Source organism: Nicotiana sylvestris, chromosome 5, assembly GCF_000393655.2.
Source record: "Nicotiana sylvestris chromosome 5, ASM39365v2, whole genome shotgun sequence".
NCBI lineage: Eukaryota > Viridiplantae > Streptophyta > Magnoliopsida > Solanales > Solanaceae > Nicotiana > Nicotiana sylvestris.
This window is the reverse complement of record NC_091061.1, coordinates 157,407,753-157,423,294: the sequence shown is the minus strand read 5'-3', so window position 1 is coordinate 157,423,294 and position 15,542 is coordinate 157,407,753. Positions and strand designations below refer to the sequence as shown.

The 15,542-nt window shown below is 38.1% G+C and overlaps 1 protein-coding gene across 1 annotated transcript; it reads right to left on the bottom strand.

The window, feature by feature from the left end:
- Positions 1-14,587: 14,587 nt before the first annotated feature.
- On the bottom strand, positions 14,588-15,100 carry LOC138869545 (uncharacterized). The gene has a single exon (XM_070147170.1). It carries the CDS (start codon positions 15,098-15,100, stop codon positions 14,588-14,590), a length of 513 nt encoding a protein of 170 aa, XP_070003271.1.
- Between the last annotated feature and the right edge of the window lie 442 nt (positions 15,101-15,542).

The window sequence follows — 15,542 nt, the reverse complement described above, 5'->3', positions numbered from 1 at the left end:
GCAGACTTTTTCTTTAATTAAAGAGAAAGTTAGAAATGGCTTCTTTTACATATAGTCACAATCAACATAAAGCTTTTTTCTTTTCTTTTCTATTTTATACAAGTGATTTTTGCATGAAAGTAAGCAAAACACTCTTCTTGGATCTGCTGCTGGCTGCTCAAAATAAGGCCAAGAGAATGAATGATATGTAGAATCTTTGCCTTTGCTTTTCTTGCTTTTTCTTTCTTTCTTTGTTGCTTTTAATATATTTTGTTAGCTTTTGATCTTACTCTCTCATGATGAAAGCCTTGGATCCCTCAATCATCAGATTCAAATTATGAAAAAATGGGATTCAGAGAGAGACAGACTGATTAAAGATACAGAAAGAGAGGCACACATCTTCTTGTTTCTGTTTGTGGGGTTGCTTCCAAATATGCCCTGCTTCTGTATCTTGACCTAGTCAAAAGACTTCCCCTTATATATTATTAAAGTTAACCACAATGTTTTTTTGTGCGTTTAACTTCCATGTATTGATGGTGTATAATATTTTTTATTATCAAATTATTGACCTCCACCAACATGGGTGAATGGTTTCCCACGTGCGCGAGATCTGTGATCGATTCCCCCTTACCAGCAGTCTCTTCAGTTAGAGTTTTTTGTGCCGAGTTTGCCTAGTGCGAAACATCTCCTATTTAGTTTGCGAGCTACTGCACTAGTGCGCACATAAAGAGTGGTGGCTGCTGGGATTTTTAAATTAAAAAAAATAAAAAAACCCTCTTAAAGTGTGATGCGGTAACTGAAAAATAGAGTAACTATCTATTATATTCTTGTCATTGAAGAGAGACATGACATAAACTTAATTAAAAAAAAACACACAAAAGAAAACATGACATGTGCAAACCATGACCTAGAACATAGGAACTCGTATTTTAAGCAAATCCTACCAAGATTTGAACAAACAATTAGGGTGTAATATCCCATGCAAATCCTACACCAAACACCAAAATCTCTCTTTAGCTCGTGCTTGAGTCTTTTGAAACTACATTATTTTGAATGCTTCAATGTCACAACTAACGAATATGCTCTTTTTCTCCCCATATATGGTAAAACGAGAAAAACTACATTTTTTACTTGCCCTTATATATAATGTTTAGGAATTTACCTTTTCTATATACTGCTAATGTAAATGAATTGCACTATCATATCACATAAAATATAATTTTATCCAAAATATTTTATGTTGTGTTATTTTTATTCTTAAGGGAGGATGGGATAATAATTCCGATAATGAATCTCGAAATATTTAACCTTGAGATAATTTATTTTCCAACTAAACGACCCAATTGTTGTATATAAAAATATCCTATATTGAAGAGGTGAGTGAAGATTAGGGGAGAAAACAAAAGGGGTTGGAGTAAATGGGGAAGAGAAAAGGAAAAGAGAAAGGCAAAGAGAGTAGGGGACTTTGGAAATAGGGCGTGGAATGCTCTCTAGCTAGGTTCCTGCACTAATTACCACATCATCAATTCTATGACTACAAAAGGCCAATGACAAGATTGGGCTATAGGGAGGCACCAAACAACTGTACCATTATTAGGAATTTAGTACAATAGAACCCTAATCCAATATCAATCATACGTCACCTCTTCCAAAGAATATCAAACATCAACAGTGTACTCTATGTGAGTCGACGACGCATGCCTGCCAAATGCGCGGACAAGACAATAGTACGACCAACAAATGTCCGAAATCAAAGTGTTATTTTTTTGGACTCAAATTACAAAAATAGGTGAAAAAACAATTGATGACCAATTTATATAATAATGCATGTGTTCAACGCGGTATAGCGCATACAACCCATGTGTTATAAGTAGACTTTACTGTCTTACCAATAATTGATTTGAACTTTACTAATCCATCAATAATTGAGGGTATAACGAATGCATAATACGCGCTGCATATATAACGCATATTATGCATGCGCTACACCCTTAATTATTGTACCCCGGATTGTTTTTTTTGCTTATTTAAGGAGTTTCAGAATTTCGATAGAAATCCATTCAAGATCCTCCAGGTCTCCAAAATATTTGTTTGCTTAATTTATTTTGCATTTTGTCATAATGTCCGAAGAGCGAAAAATTAGGATTGCATTATATTGTGTTATGGTAGAGAGTAACTTAGTACGCTATAGTTGTTCTCCACAGTGTATTGTTAAGTTGTCACTTACAATGGAGTACGATAGATTGGTTTCATTGTTATGTAAAAGAATGAGTGTGAGGAAATATTTGGTTAATATTAAAGTAACCGGAAGATATTCGTATTCTGTTACTCCGTAAGGGATTGCTTGTTGTGCTGAGTTTAACACCGAAGACGATGAAACTCTAACAGATTTTTTGAGGACTCCGGATGAACACCGAGAACTTCTTGTGATAAAAATGTTGGAAATGCATGTCAAGGCTGAAGACGTTCGCAATATTGAGGTTCCGCAAAATAGGGATAACCGTCAATCATCGAGTAGTTTTTCTGGAGTAATTTTATCCGAACAGGTTCTGTTTGAAAGAGTTTGGCCAAATCTAAACTTATCTCCACGGGCGAATGAGGAGCGAAGACATAATTTCTCCCCAAAATTACATAATCCACAAGCCAAGTGATAATTTTCCATCTTCCTTTATATTACAATATTCTTTTTTATGTATTATATTTGTATTAACACTCATATATTTCAAAGGGGATACCAGCTAGATATGAATTTTACAAGTTATGAACCAACAGACAGTTGGAATATGCCTAGTTTTGATGTGTTGAATCATGGTGGTCCATCCGGAAGTCATCAACAACGAGATAGTGTGCATCATGGAATATCAACAGATTATGATTTGTAAGTTAAGTGATAAAGTTTATATGTAATGTTTGGATGAATTTGAGAAACTCATTATTTTATTAAATTTTCAGTGAAAATGAGCAACTTGAAGGTCCTGTCCTTACTCAATTTCCCGAAGGCGATATATTTAATCGGGATCTAGTAGATGCAAAGTCAGGAAGATGATAGTAATTATGACAACTATGCTGATGAGTTTGGAGATGACATACCCTTCCCTGATGAGGGTGATGATGATGTGGATGCGAATGATGAACCTGATTTGACGAGAGAGCATGATGCCACCAATGAGCATGCTCCATATATGCAGACTTCACCTCCCGTTAGACCCAGAGTGTACGAGTCTCATGTGCTATTTCATTCAAGGGAGATTCTCTACCTTGATCAGTTGCCCAGCATGCCGGATGTGGATGCCCTCACAAGGGATCTTGACGACGTTCGGATAGCAATACAAGATAAATCTAGACTAACGGTGCTGTCAGAGAATATGCTTTTTGCTGATAAAGCGTGCTTAAGCAGGGCAGTGTGAATGTATATCATAAAGGAGTGTTGTCAGATCGTGACTCATGAGTCATATCCGAAAGTATACAAAGTTATTTGTCGTAGATGGTTTCAAGGATGTACATGGATGTTGCGTGCGAGAAAGTTGAAAAACAATATGTGGATTATGGAAAAATACATTGGCACCCACACTTGTGATATGGACACATTCAGTGGGAATCATTTTAACTTGAATGTTGACCTGATTTATCTTGTCTTGATTTCATACATTGAATCGTCTATAAGGTATAAGACTAAAGAGTGTATAACATCTGTCCACCAAGTATATGGATGTACCATTACTGTTACACCCCAAACCTGGGGAGGCGTGGCTAGCATCCGGTGTCGTACTGGCCCGAGCGAACCACTCTGTATCAATGAAACATTGTTCTTAAAACATGAATACATATGGGTCGGCAAGGCCTCTGACTTACTATACAAAATGAGTCTTTGTCTATAAAGCCTCTAAGATTATTTGACATCACATGGGACAGGGTAGGAGGCCTACCCATAAGTCTGTAGCAAAATTCTAACATGATGACTTTAGACTCGGCTGCACTCCGAATGAGGTGGAGTCTTACTGATCCTTCGTTGAATGCCAATCTCGTCTACTATGAGGGCTCGTTAAACTGATTATCTATACCTGCATGCATGAATCCAGCGTCACCAACAAAAAGGACGTCAGTACGAATAATATACTGAGTATGTAAGGTACACAAAAGACATGGAAAAAATATAGAGTAAATGATTCAACTTGTAAGTCTGGATAACTCTGTAAATCATGAAATACTTATAGTGTCATGCATATGTGTATGAATGTCATGTCGTGCATAGGTACATGTGTTCATAACATCATCAAGCCTCTAAGAGCATCCCATCATATCACTCGGCCACTGTGGACAAAATCATTAATGTATACCAGCTGATCAGGTGATGGTGCGTATATAACGCCATAACCTTTTCCCATATCCCATATACATATATATACATATATATGTGTATATAACGCCGTCTGAGTCATGGGTAAATGCACATGCATAAATGAATGCAACGCATAATGAAGTAAGTCAATATGATCTCTTGTAATATTATGACACCCATGTATAGACAATATGGTAGTAGGACATATTGGAAATCAGGAACATAGGCAACCTTAGTATTTCTAAGAATAGAATCATAGACGTATCCTTCTTTCTCTGAATTTCAAGACCGAAACATAGTTTTATAAGGGAGATACAGTGAGATAGATATTAGGCAAAATACATAAGTTACCCCTCAACCTATGGACCAAATTCATGTTACACGCTTTCTGACCATGAAAATCATTTTATACCCACAACCAAGTCCCTCGTATTTCCAGCTTTGCTCTCAGCTTAGTGGACAAGTTGCTTACCTCTCAAAATTTCCTGAAGAAGTTGAGAATACTTTCTATACCTCCATTCCAGGCAAGTAGAAATTTATTAACCCTTTCAACTTTAATATAGTCGACGATAAAGAAATCTTGAGAACAGAGGAACATTATACGATTATACACCATCCCCATATTAACTATGTATATCTAACACTTTACATCACAAGTTATTAGGTATTCCACAGTTCTTATGCAAGAGTAAGATGGAGATAATTCACAACATTAATTAAGGACATTAAATTGTAAAACCAATTCTTAATGTGACACATGTAATATATGACTAATGAGTCATTTTCAAATTAAAAGGGGGCTGCCATGTGGGGGTGGGATGTTTAATCTTTTCCCCTAACTATTAATTAACTAGGTAATGACCCGTTACCCGTTAATTAATCAATTACCCGCATAATTAAGAATTATATCAAATTACTTGATATACTATTCACTTTTAATACACTTTATATATACCCTACTATCATGGTCATATGGTATCATATTTAAAAAAAATACATACACTATTATTTCATTAAAATATTCATGTAAAGATACATATATTTTCTCAACTTCTAATTTTCCTACTCTCATATAAAGAGTAAAAATTTTCATACGCTTAATATTTAAAATAGTAAAAGATAACCTTATTTTCTTGTGAGAAAATAATTTCTATCGTTACAATAAAGAAAATCTCATAAACTTCCTCATGTTATATATGTGTATAATTTAAAGCATATTCGAAAATAGTAATACTAATAACTATATAAAATCATATTTTTTTAAAACCTTTTACAAAAAATATTCCACTCAAAATATCATATCAAATGTATATAACGGCATTAAGGTTGTTAAACTTACGGGGTGTAACAATTACCAAAATAAAGGCATTTCTCGGGCGCAAACGTACATTTGAGGTTAACTGCGATCGACCTGAAAAAGTTGCACCCACTTGTACCCTAAAAATGATTAGCACGTGAAACGTAGCGCATCACCAATATGCTTTATGTGTATTGTCATGTAGACCTAAAAAACTGTCAACCAGAAAAAGCTACACCTACTTGTACACTAAAGAATCATTAGCACGCGAAATAATCATTATCCCGCGCTATGCAGCGCATCACCAATATGTGTTATGTAACCTAAAATCACTCTTAGCTTCCTATAAAAATCTCGTGCACTTTAGTTATTATTTGCGTTGTAAAGAAACGAAGCAAACAACTTTCCACTAATTTTTCATTTTCGAGCATTACGACATGTTTGGACGCAATGATATATCAAGGTGTTACTGTGGCAAATATGTGATTAGGGCGCAGACGTTGCATGTGTAAACAAGTTGGAAGCTATTGCATAAGTTATTATTATTGAAAGATATTTTATATAGGTATAGCGCATATATAAGATGCGCTATAATTTTAACTTCTGGTATAGCACGTTTGTCCGTTAAGGTATAGCGTATTGAACACATGCATTATATATAAATTGGTCATCAGTTGGTTTTTTCACCTATTTTTACACTTTGAGTCCAAAAAAATAATATTTTTGTTCCGGGCTCACCATTTGTAAGCAATGTTTTAAACAGGATGAGACGCGGTGTTTTACTTAAACGGGACAAAGCGAAAGCCTCGAGTTAAGGGAAATGCCTACGGATCTTTAATTTTTTAAATTTATAAATTAATAATATATCATTATAATTAAAAAAATATAAAAAGATACATTAAAAGTTCAAAAAACTAAAAAGAATTAAAGAAAGTAATAATAATATATATATATATATAGCATATTCACAATTTTCATACTCCTATAAAAAAAAGAACTTTAATCATTCATTTGTTAAAGAATTTTTAGAGTCAATAGTACTAATTAGTGAATTCAACAAATAATTTACATAGAAACTGTTGGGCGATTCCTGAGCGTTGAGCGTTAGGTGTGTTAAGGGCGCACAGTCGGGCACTTGGGAGCATAAACATCACATAACTAAACCTCACATATGAGTTTCAAGGCGTTTTGATAGTGTCCTATCTCGGGGCAAAGCCCCGAAGCGAATTCTAGAAAAGCCTTTTAAAACACTATTTATAAGTATAAAGACGGATTCTCAGGCCAAGGATGGAGAAACCGAATAATATGGAAGTTAGGCGTTTTGAAACTTGAAATCAGAGCCGGAATCAAGATTTAAGCTCTATGGGTTCAACTTTAAGATTCTTACCATTGAACTCATTATATTTTAAAAGTTATGGATTCATATCTATTATTCGTTATAATTCTAGTGAATTTTTATACAAAAATTTATGCTCCGCTTCAAAAGTACTAGGTTTAGGTGAACCCCGTACTAGTATACTAAATCCACCAGCAAACAATGTATTAACGGTAGGGGTGACAAAAGTCGCCCAAACTCAATTGACCCACCCGACCCGCTCAAGTTTTAATGGGTTGGACATGAGCTACTTTAATGATGGGCTAAGTTTGAACACAACCTACTTAAACCTATTTATTTCAGTAGCCCAAATCAACCCATGATTTTAGCCCAAACTAACCTATGAATAGCAATTACTCTTTAAAATTTTTTAAGGGTGTGTTTGGTAAGAAGAAAAATCTTTTTCATGAAAAATAAGTGATTCATATTTGGTGTCACGACCCTAAATCCAGACCCGGTCGTGATGGAGCCTCTCGTGAAGACAAGGCCAGCCGACACAACACTCAATTAAATTAACAGATAATAATTCATAATTAAGTCATTAATAATGATAAATCCCATAATAAAGTGAAATACATCAACTACGGAAAACCAAACACAGCCTGACATCGAGCTGTCACCAGTCATGAGAATTTAACATAAGTCTACGAATACGGAAAAGGGACTACACAATCTATTACAAAATCCAGTACAAGGGAAAGAAATAATGATAAGAGGGAGAAACACTGGGCTGCGAACGCCGAGCAGCTACCTAGTGGACTCCGAAAATCTGCTGGAAGCTATCAAACCTCGCTAGCAGGACTTGAAGCTCCTGAATCTACACACAGGGTGCAGGGAGTAAAGTGAGTACTCCAACTCAGTGAGTAATAATAATAAATGAAGACTGAGCGGTGAGAAATCACGTAAAGCACAACAACATGCTATAAAGAAGCAATGTAAAACCAATAAAAGGCAATGAAATAGTAAAATCTTATAAAAATACCTTAGTTCAGTATAAGCTTCTTTAAAGCACCTTTTTAACAGTTAAACACGTAAATAAAAAGCAGCTAGAAAAGATAAATACATAAAATCCGCCCCTCGGGCACAATGCCAACCGAATCAGCCCCTCGAGCAATAACATGGAACAACACCAGCCCGTCGGGCTATATCTCATATCACAATTGGTACCCGCACTAACTAGGGGTGTACAAACTCCGGGAGGGGCCCCTTACTGCCCAAACGCAATATCAAGCCATCTTGTGGCATAATCAATAGGCTCTCGGCCTCATATCAAGCCACCTCGTGGCATACAACTCAGGCCCTCGGCCTCATAATAATAATCAGTACAACACTACCGCGGCGCGCAATCCGACCTCATAATAATCCTCACAACACAGTCATCGGCCCTACTTAGTCAGAAATCTCTAAAACCCACTCGGACACAATAAAACATGATGCTCAACCCAAAATATCATTCATAGTGTGAAAACTGAGTAAACATGGCTGAGTTATGAAAATAGTATAATAATATAACATGATTGAGTACAGATATAAAATCAAAACAGTGAGGAAATAGTAGTAAAAATCCCTTAAGGGTCCAAATAGTTGGCACGAGGCCCAAATATGGCATTTAACCCAAAACATGATGATAGCAAACAGTTTTCAATCAAATACGCAGTAAAATAATCATTCGAGATGGACAAAATTACAATCCCCAACAGTGCATGACCCCACGCTTGTCATCTAACGTGTGTGTCACCTCAATATAGCACAACGATGTAAAATTCGGGGTTTCATACCCTCAGGACAACATTTACAATTATTACTCACCTTTATCCAGTCCAAACTCTAGCCCGCGATGCCCTTGCCTCTCGAATCGGCCTCTGGATGCTCCAAATCTAACCAAAATCAGTGCAAAACCATCAAAATATGCTAAGGGAACAAAGAAAACTCGAAAGAAATTAATTTACAACACAAATCTTGAAATTGGCCAAACCTGACCCCCGGGCCCACGTCTCGGATTCCGATAAAAATTACATCAATGGACTCCTGATCACTCCCCGAGTTCATTCATATCAAAATTACAAAAATCCAACCACAAATAGTCCCTCAAATCTCTAATTTTGGGTCTCCAATTACAAGCCCTAGTTCTTCAATATTAGGCTTTTTTTGCTGAATCCACTAGGCCTTGAGCCTAGGGTTTGTTTTCATAAATATGAAATATAATACAACAAAAGTGGAGGGGGACCTTAACCTTACCTCCACAAGTAAAAAGAAGATACACTTGGTAAGCCACATATGGCATTCAAGTGACACCTGAGCACTATGATAGGTTAGACCTATGGAGTTGAACCAATTGTCTATCCAACAGTGATAGCCAATTGGAACTACAAAATACAAGTGAAGTAAGCCTAGGTCAACTATACAAAAAAGTACATGTGATCCTAAATCTACTAAGCAAAAGAGTTGGAAGGTATTCTTCCATATACAACAACTTCGACATATTGAACTCATGTAGAAGTGTCCAAGTAGGAGTGGTGAGCAAAATAAACCTATGGTGGGGGCTATCTTCCACTTTGCTTTGACATTAGTATCAAGGAAAGCATAGTGGAAGATAATGGTCAAAAGGATGTCAAGAAAGGTTGCAATGAATTGCTGCTTCCTGTTGTTTCTGACAGAAAAGAGTGAGCAGGAAGATGGACCATTTACTGCTTCATTTATCCACTTTGAGGGTTGGATATCTGGAGCAGAGTTGGTTACTTGAGTGGCATGCTGCTGTGTGCATGTCTGCTTCTGCTGTCCTAGCTGGGTGGTGATCTTCTGTGTCAGATGCAGAGGTGAATTTTGCTGAATCTGGGACTGCACATAATTACAGAGTTGGGGTTGTTGTTGAGATGGCATCCAGGCTTTAGGGTTCTGGTATGGCTGAGTGATGTCAAGGTAGAAGACTTGGGGAAATTGGTGCATTTTCAACAGATTAAGCATTTGGGATGCTAATACCACTGGCTAAAAGTGCATCAATTGGCCAAGTCTTCTCCATGTACCTGCAAAAATAACAACCATGTTAGTAAAAACAGGGGGGGCTCAGTTCCCAGGTTCTTGTGTGATCTAGGACTGAGTCTGGGTGTTTGGGAATTGAGTGACTGGGCTGCAAGTTCTTGTGTTGACTGCAACCCTTGTTATTGGTGTTTCTGTTGTTGAAAGGGTGAGTAGAGGGTTAAAGGTTGGATATGTAGATGTATGTGTGTTGTGTTTTGTTTTTCTAGAGGCTGTAGGTAGCTGTCAGTTCTGGTTTATGAAGAAAAACTGGTTGCGGATTGTGTTGACTGCAACCACTTGTGATGTTATTATTGCTGGTAAGGGGGTGTACAGGACAAGGTGTAGGAGGGTACAGTTGTAGGTATTGAGAACCCTGCCAAGGTGGGAAACAATATAATTTGCTGCAGAGAGAAGTAGGAAGTTCTCTACAATGACAACATGTTTTGCAGCTATGACTGCAGGTTTCTTGCTAAGTGTCCCTGTGGTGGTGTTAATGTTGGGGCATTGTGTGAGGGCCATGTGACATGTTTGTGGGAGATTTAACATTATGAATGCTGATACCACTCCCAACAAACATTTCATTTGGTTGAAAAAGGGGTATGGGCTAGAACCTGCAAAACAAAAAATAGAGTTAGAGAAAAATTAAGCCTCAGTGCTCATGTTTTTAGTGTTGCACTTTTTGGAGGGATCAGATATGTGTTGGTAGATGAGTTTCCAATAGGGGTGGGCTGCTCCTAGGTTCTTGTGGGTTCTAGGAGCAGAAAAAGAGAAAAGAGGCGTTGTCCTGGGAGATGCACATATTTGAAATGTGTGCTCCAAGTTTTCCATGGTATGGAATTGATTTATTTTCTTGTGTGTGTGTGTGTGTGCTGTGTTGCATTATGAGGTTTTCACCTCTCCTCAGTATTTTTGATAGAAATGATGTGAGGAGCACATACTGAGGTGAGGCCTTCAGGTGGTGGGTTGCAAAATATGAGGGTTCTTCTTTTCCTTTATGAATTACCACAGTACTTTGCTGTGCCTTCAGGAGAATGAGCATAAATGCTAATACCACACTCTGAAGTAACAACAAGGTTAAGGGTAATTCATAAGAGGGGGAAACCTGCAAAAAAACAAATATTGTTCGCAGAGGTTGCTTGACTGGGTGATTCCACAGGGAGGTGGTATTGATTCTTGGTTTGTTGCCTTGATCTTTGGTGGGTAGGGTTGCTGGAATATTTTCATTATGTTGATCTTGATTGGTCATGAACATTAGAACTACCAAGGAGGAGTTGAGGTGGGAAAATGATCCTTGTGATTTGTTGTGCCTGAAGGCAGGGACTTCTTGTTGGTCAAGATGAATCTGGCCTCTGATATGGGTTGGTAGATCCCTCAAGTTATTGTTGTGGGTAATAGAGGTGAGGTCATGACTGAGCTTTGAAAGAGAGTCAGTAGGGCAGTTGGCTTCCTTGAAAACATGTGAGTAGGTAATTTCCTCACATTGTTGACTCATGGTTCTAATCTTCTGAAGGTGCATGTTTAAAGTCCATGGAGGCTCAGATCTGTTTGTTAACCAAAAGATGAGGAGCTTGGAGTCAGCTTCCAGCTTGATTTTGGTGTATCCATTTTCAATACACCACTTTAGGCCAATGAAAGCTACTTTTGTTTCTGCTAGATTGTTGGTACCTTCGACAAGAGGACTGGCAATTGCATGAATGAATTCACCCTGGTGACCCCTGATAATAACCCCTGCCCCTATTTTGCCAAGACCAAGGCACTACCATCAGAATTGATTTTGACTAAAATTTGGTCCAAACAACTTGATGTACAGCTGTGTAGTGGTTCAGACTCTCAGAAATGTGGTAGATTTCAAACCAGTTGGGTGGCCAGTTGACATTGGTGTAGGAGGATCTGAGAAGCAAGAGGAGGTCAGAGGTGGTGGAATAGAGGGTTCTTGTGACAACTGATGACTTTCCTCCATATTTTGCTGCACATCTATTTTTCCACAAATTTCAACAGATGATGATTGGCATAGTATCTAATATGAGCCTTTGCACAACATTCTTTCTTGTCTGTAGCCACCAGTGCATTAAGGTGATTCTCAGGGGTTGTGTGGTACTTTGAATACCAGCAGTGTCATTGAAATGTTTCCAGATTATTTTGGCAAAGTTTCCAGAACTGAAGATGTGCTCCACTGATTCTGCAATAGGGGTACTGCAACAAACACACCTATTAACACTTGGAGGTCCAAATTTGGCAATAGTTAGTTTGTTTCATAAGACCCTCCATAGGCAAAATGACCATTTAAGGGAATATGCTTATGCCAAATCATCTTATTGGTTAGAAGGGCCTGCCTCTTTTCTCTGATTACAGCACAGGCAGATCCACAGGAAAAATTATCGGAACTGGTAGGGATCCATATTGCTTTGTCTGGGGATTGAGGGTTGAAATATATCTGACTTTGGAGAATGAAGGGTATCATATGAGTAAGGGTTGTGTGGTTTAATTTCTGAAGATCCCACTGACCATCACTCCAAAATTGAGCAACTGAAACTTTACCAGGTCGACCACTACTATGTATGAAGCTAGCTAGGTGCCCTGTCCCTAACCAATTGTTCCACCAGAAACTTACATTACCTAAATGAAGCCTCCATTAAATGTGTTTTTCAGCATCTTTCTTGTTGCTCATCATTCTTCTCCATGTTTGAGAATGCCCAGAGTCCCATTTTTTGGATATGGGATGTGATCTCTTGTAGTATTTAGCTATCAAGAAATCACTCCATAATGTCTGTTTTGTTCTGAATCACCACCATTGCTTGTATTCCATGGATTTGCATACATTTTCTATAGATCTCAGCCCAATACCTCCCTCTTCCTTTGGATAGGATAGCTTTTGCCATGAAGCCCAATGGTATTTGTTTCTTTCCTTGTCCATAGTTTTTCAATTTGTCTGAGGACTATTTTTGGAGGAGATACAACAGATAACAGGTGAATAGGCAATGATTGGAGTACATGCTTAATTAGGGTAAGTCTGCCACCATAAGAGAGCAATCTACCATGCCATCCTATAATTCTGTTGACTACTTTAGAGATGATACAGTTGAAGTGTACATGCTTAATTAGAGACTCTTTATTGGTGAAAACTATGACTTGTTGGATTCTTTTGCTGGTATAGTGAAAGACAGATGGAGCAGTCATAAAATGACTCTTACTCTTGTTGATTTGTTGGCCAGAAGCCAGCTCATAATCATGAAGGATGTTCATGATCTTCTGCAAGGAGGATCTGCATCCTGAAGTGAAGATGATCACATCATCTGCAAAGCTTAGGTGAGTTACCTGGGGACCCCTCTTTTCCATATAAAAGCCATTGAAGAATTGGTCGTGTGTGAGGCTATTTAGCATCCTAGAAAGGAGTTTTGACCCCATTATAAAGAGAGATGGGGCTATAGGGTCTCCTTGTTTGAGGCCTCTAGTAGAATGAAAGAATCCATATCTAGCACCATTCACAATCACAGAGTACCAGTTGTTGGACATTGCTCCACACCATGTCAATGATCTTTTCAATAAAGCCCATCCTTCTCATCATGATGCAGGTGAAAGACCATGAGACCCTATCATATGCTTTTGCCATGTCCAATTTGATTACCACGTTGGCCCCCACATTAGGCTTTTTGATACCCTGGACAATCTCCTATGCCAACATGATATTCTCAGAAATGCTCCTCCCTTTTACAAAACCTGTCTGGTTTGGTGTGATGATTCTGGGAAGAATGGGAGCAAGTCTAGAACAGATGATTTTGGACATTATTTTGTTTAGGAAGTTGCTCAAGCTTATAGGTCTGAACTCAGAAAGGGTATTGGGGAATTCAACTTTAGGAAGAAGGACTAGACAAGCTTGAGTTATATATCTGGGCATAGATTGACCACAAAAGAAAGCAGTCACCACATTGAGAAGGTCATTTTTGATGATGTCCCAGCAGTGCTGAAAGAATTTGCCATTTAGGCCATCAAGACCAGCAGCACTGGTAGGATTCATAGAAAACACAGTTTGTTTGAGTTCCTCCATGGTGGGATCTTTACTGAGGTGATCATTATCTTCCTCAGTGACTAAGGAAGGGATGAAAGACAAGAGATCCTCCCTAATGACACCCCCTGAATTAGAGAAGAGGTTCTGAAAGTGGTCACATGCTGCTTCACCAATAGCCTCATCTCCAATAACCCAATCCCCATCCTCATTTTTGATTTTATGAATATAGAGCTTTCTTCTTCTACCCCTGATCAAGCTATTGAAGTATTTGGAATTAGCATCACCCTCCTTAAACCATTGTAGCTGTGTCTTCTGTTTCAAAACAACTTCTTCAGTTTTAAGGTGCTTAACATATTATGCAGTGAGTTCATGAACCAAAACTCTATCAGTTTCTTTGTTAGTCTGTGCCCAGGTTTCCTCTGCCTTTCTTACTTTTTCTTCAAACTCCTTTGCTTTGTGAAAGATGTTACCATACTCTTGTTTTGACCACTTGGAGAGTGCATTACAAAGAGCTTTGATTTTCTGATGAAATATCCACATTGGTTTTCCTGAGAATTGTCTATCCCAAACTTACTAAACTAAAGGTAGGAATGATGCATTTTCTGTCCAGCAGTTCAGAAACTTGAAATATTTGATGGCATTATCAGGTATGACATGGAGCGCCAGGAGAAGAGGAGAGTGGTCTAAACTTGCTGATGCTAAGTGAGTGATGGTTGTTGCTGGGTGGGTTGCAAGCCAGTTGTCATTGGCCAATCCTCTATCTAACCTTTTCCAAACAATTGAGCATGTGCCCTTACCATTGGACCAAGTGTACCTATGTCCATAGTACCCCAAATTTGTAAGACCACAGTCTTCAATCATACTTAGGAATTCCAAACTTTTGTTAATTTGATAAGGAATACCACAAATCTTTTCTTCAATCGATGCTATGACATTGAAATCCCCAATAACACACCCAGGGGTGGAGGATGACTGAGCTTTAGCTCTCAGACTGCCCCAAAGAGGTCTCCTCATATCAATCATGCATTTGGCATAGATGATGGTGAGATGAAAGATGTCAGCAACTTCAACATGCTTCATTTCCATGGTTATCTATTGCTCATCCTGATCAATGACACTACCAGAGAAGTCTTGATCCTAGAAGACCCAGATTTTATTGTTAGTGTTTGAGGCTGAGTGTTGCATGGACATTTGGGTTTTATAGTGGTTGATGTGGGAAGTATCCAGAAAGGGTTCCAGGACAGCAATAAAGGAGATTTTGTGGATTTGTTTTAGAGTTCTTAGTCTCTCAATGGCACCAGAGGTTCTAATACCTCTAACATTCCATATGAGTGTACTAATCATTAAAGCTGGGAAGGGTTTTTGGGATTTGGTGGAGCAGTGGTATTCCCAGCTGCTTTTCCCTTTGATTCCCTCTTCAATTAGGTAGAAATCACATTAGGATTGAGTATTAAGTAAAGGTGTCTAACGGGCTGGGTTGACCCATTACCGGACCGGCCCATACCGGTTAAAACCGGCCCGGTACATA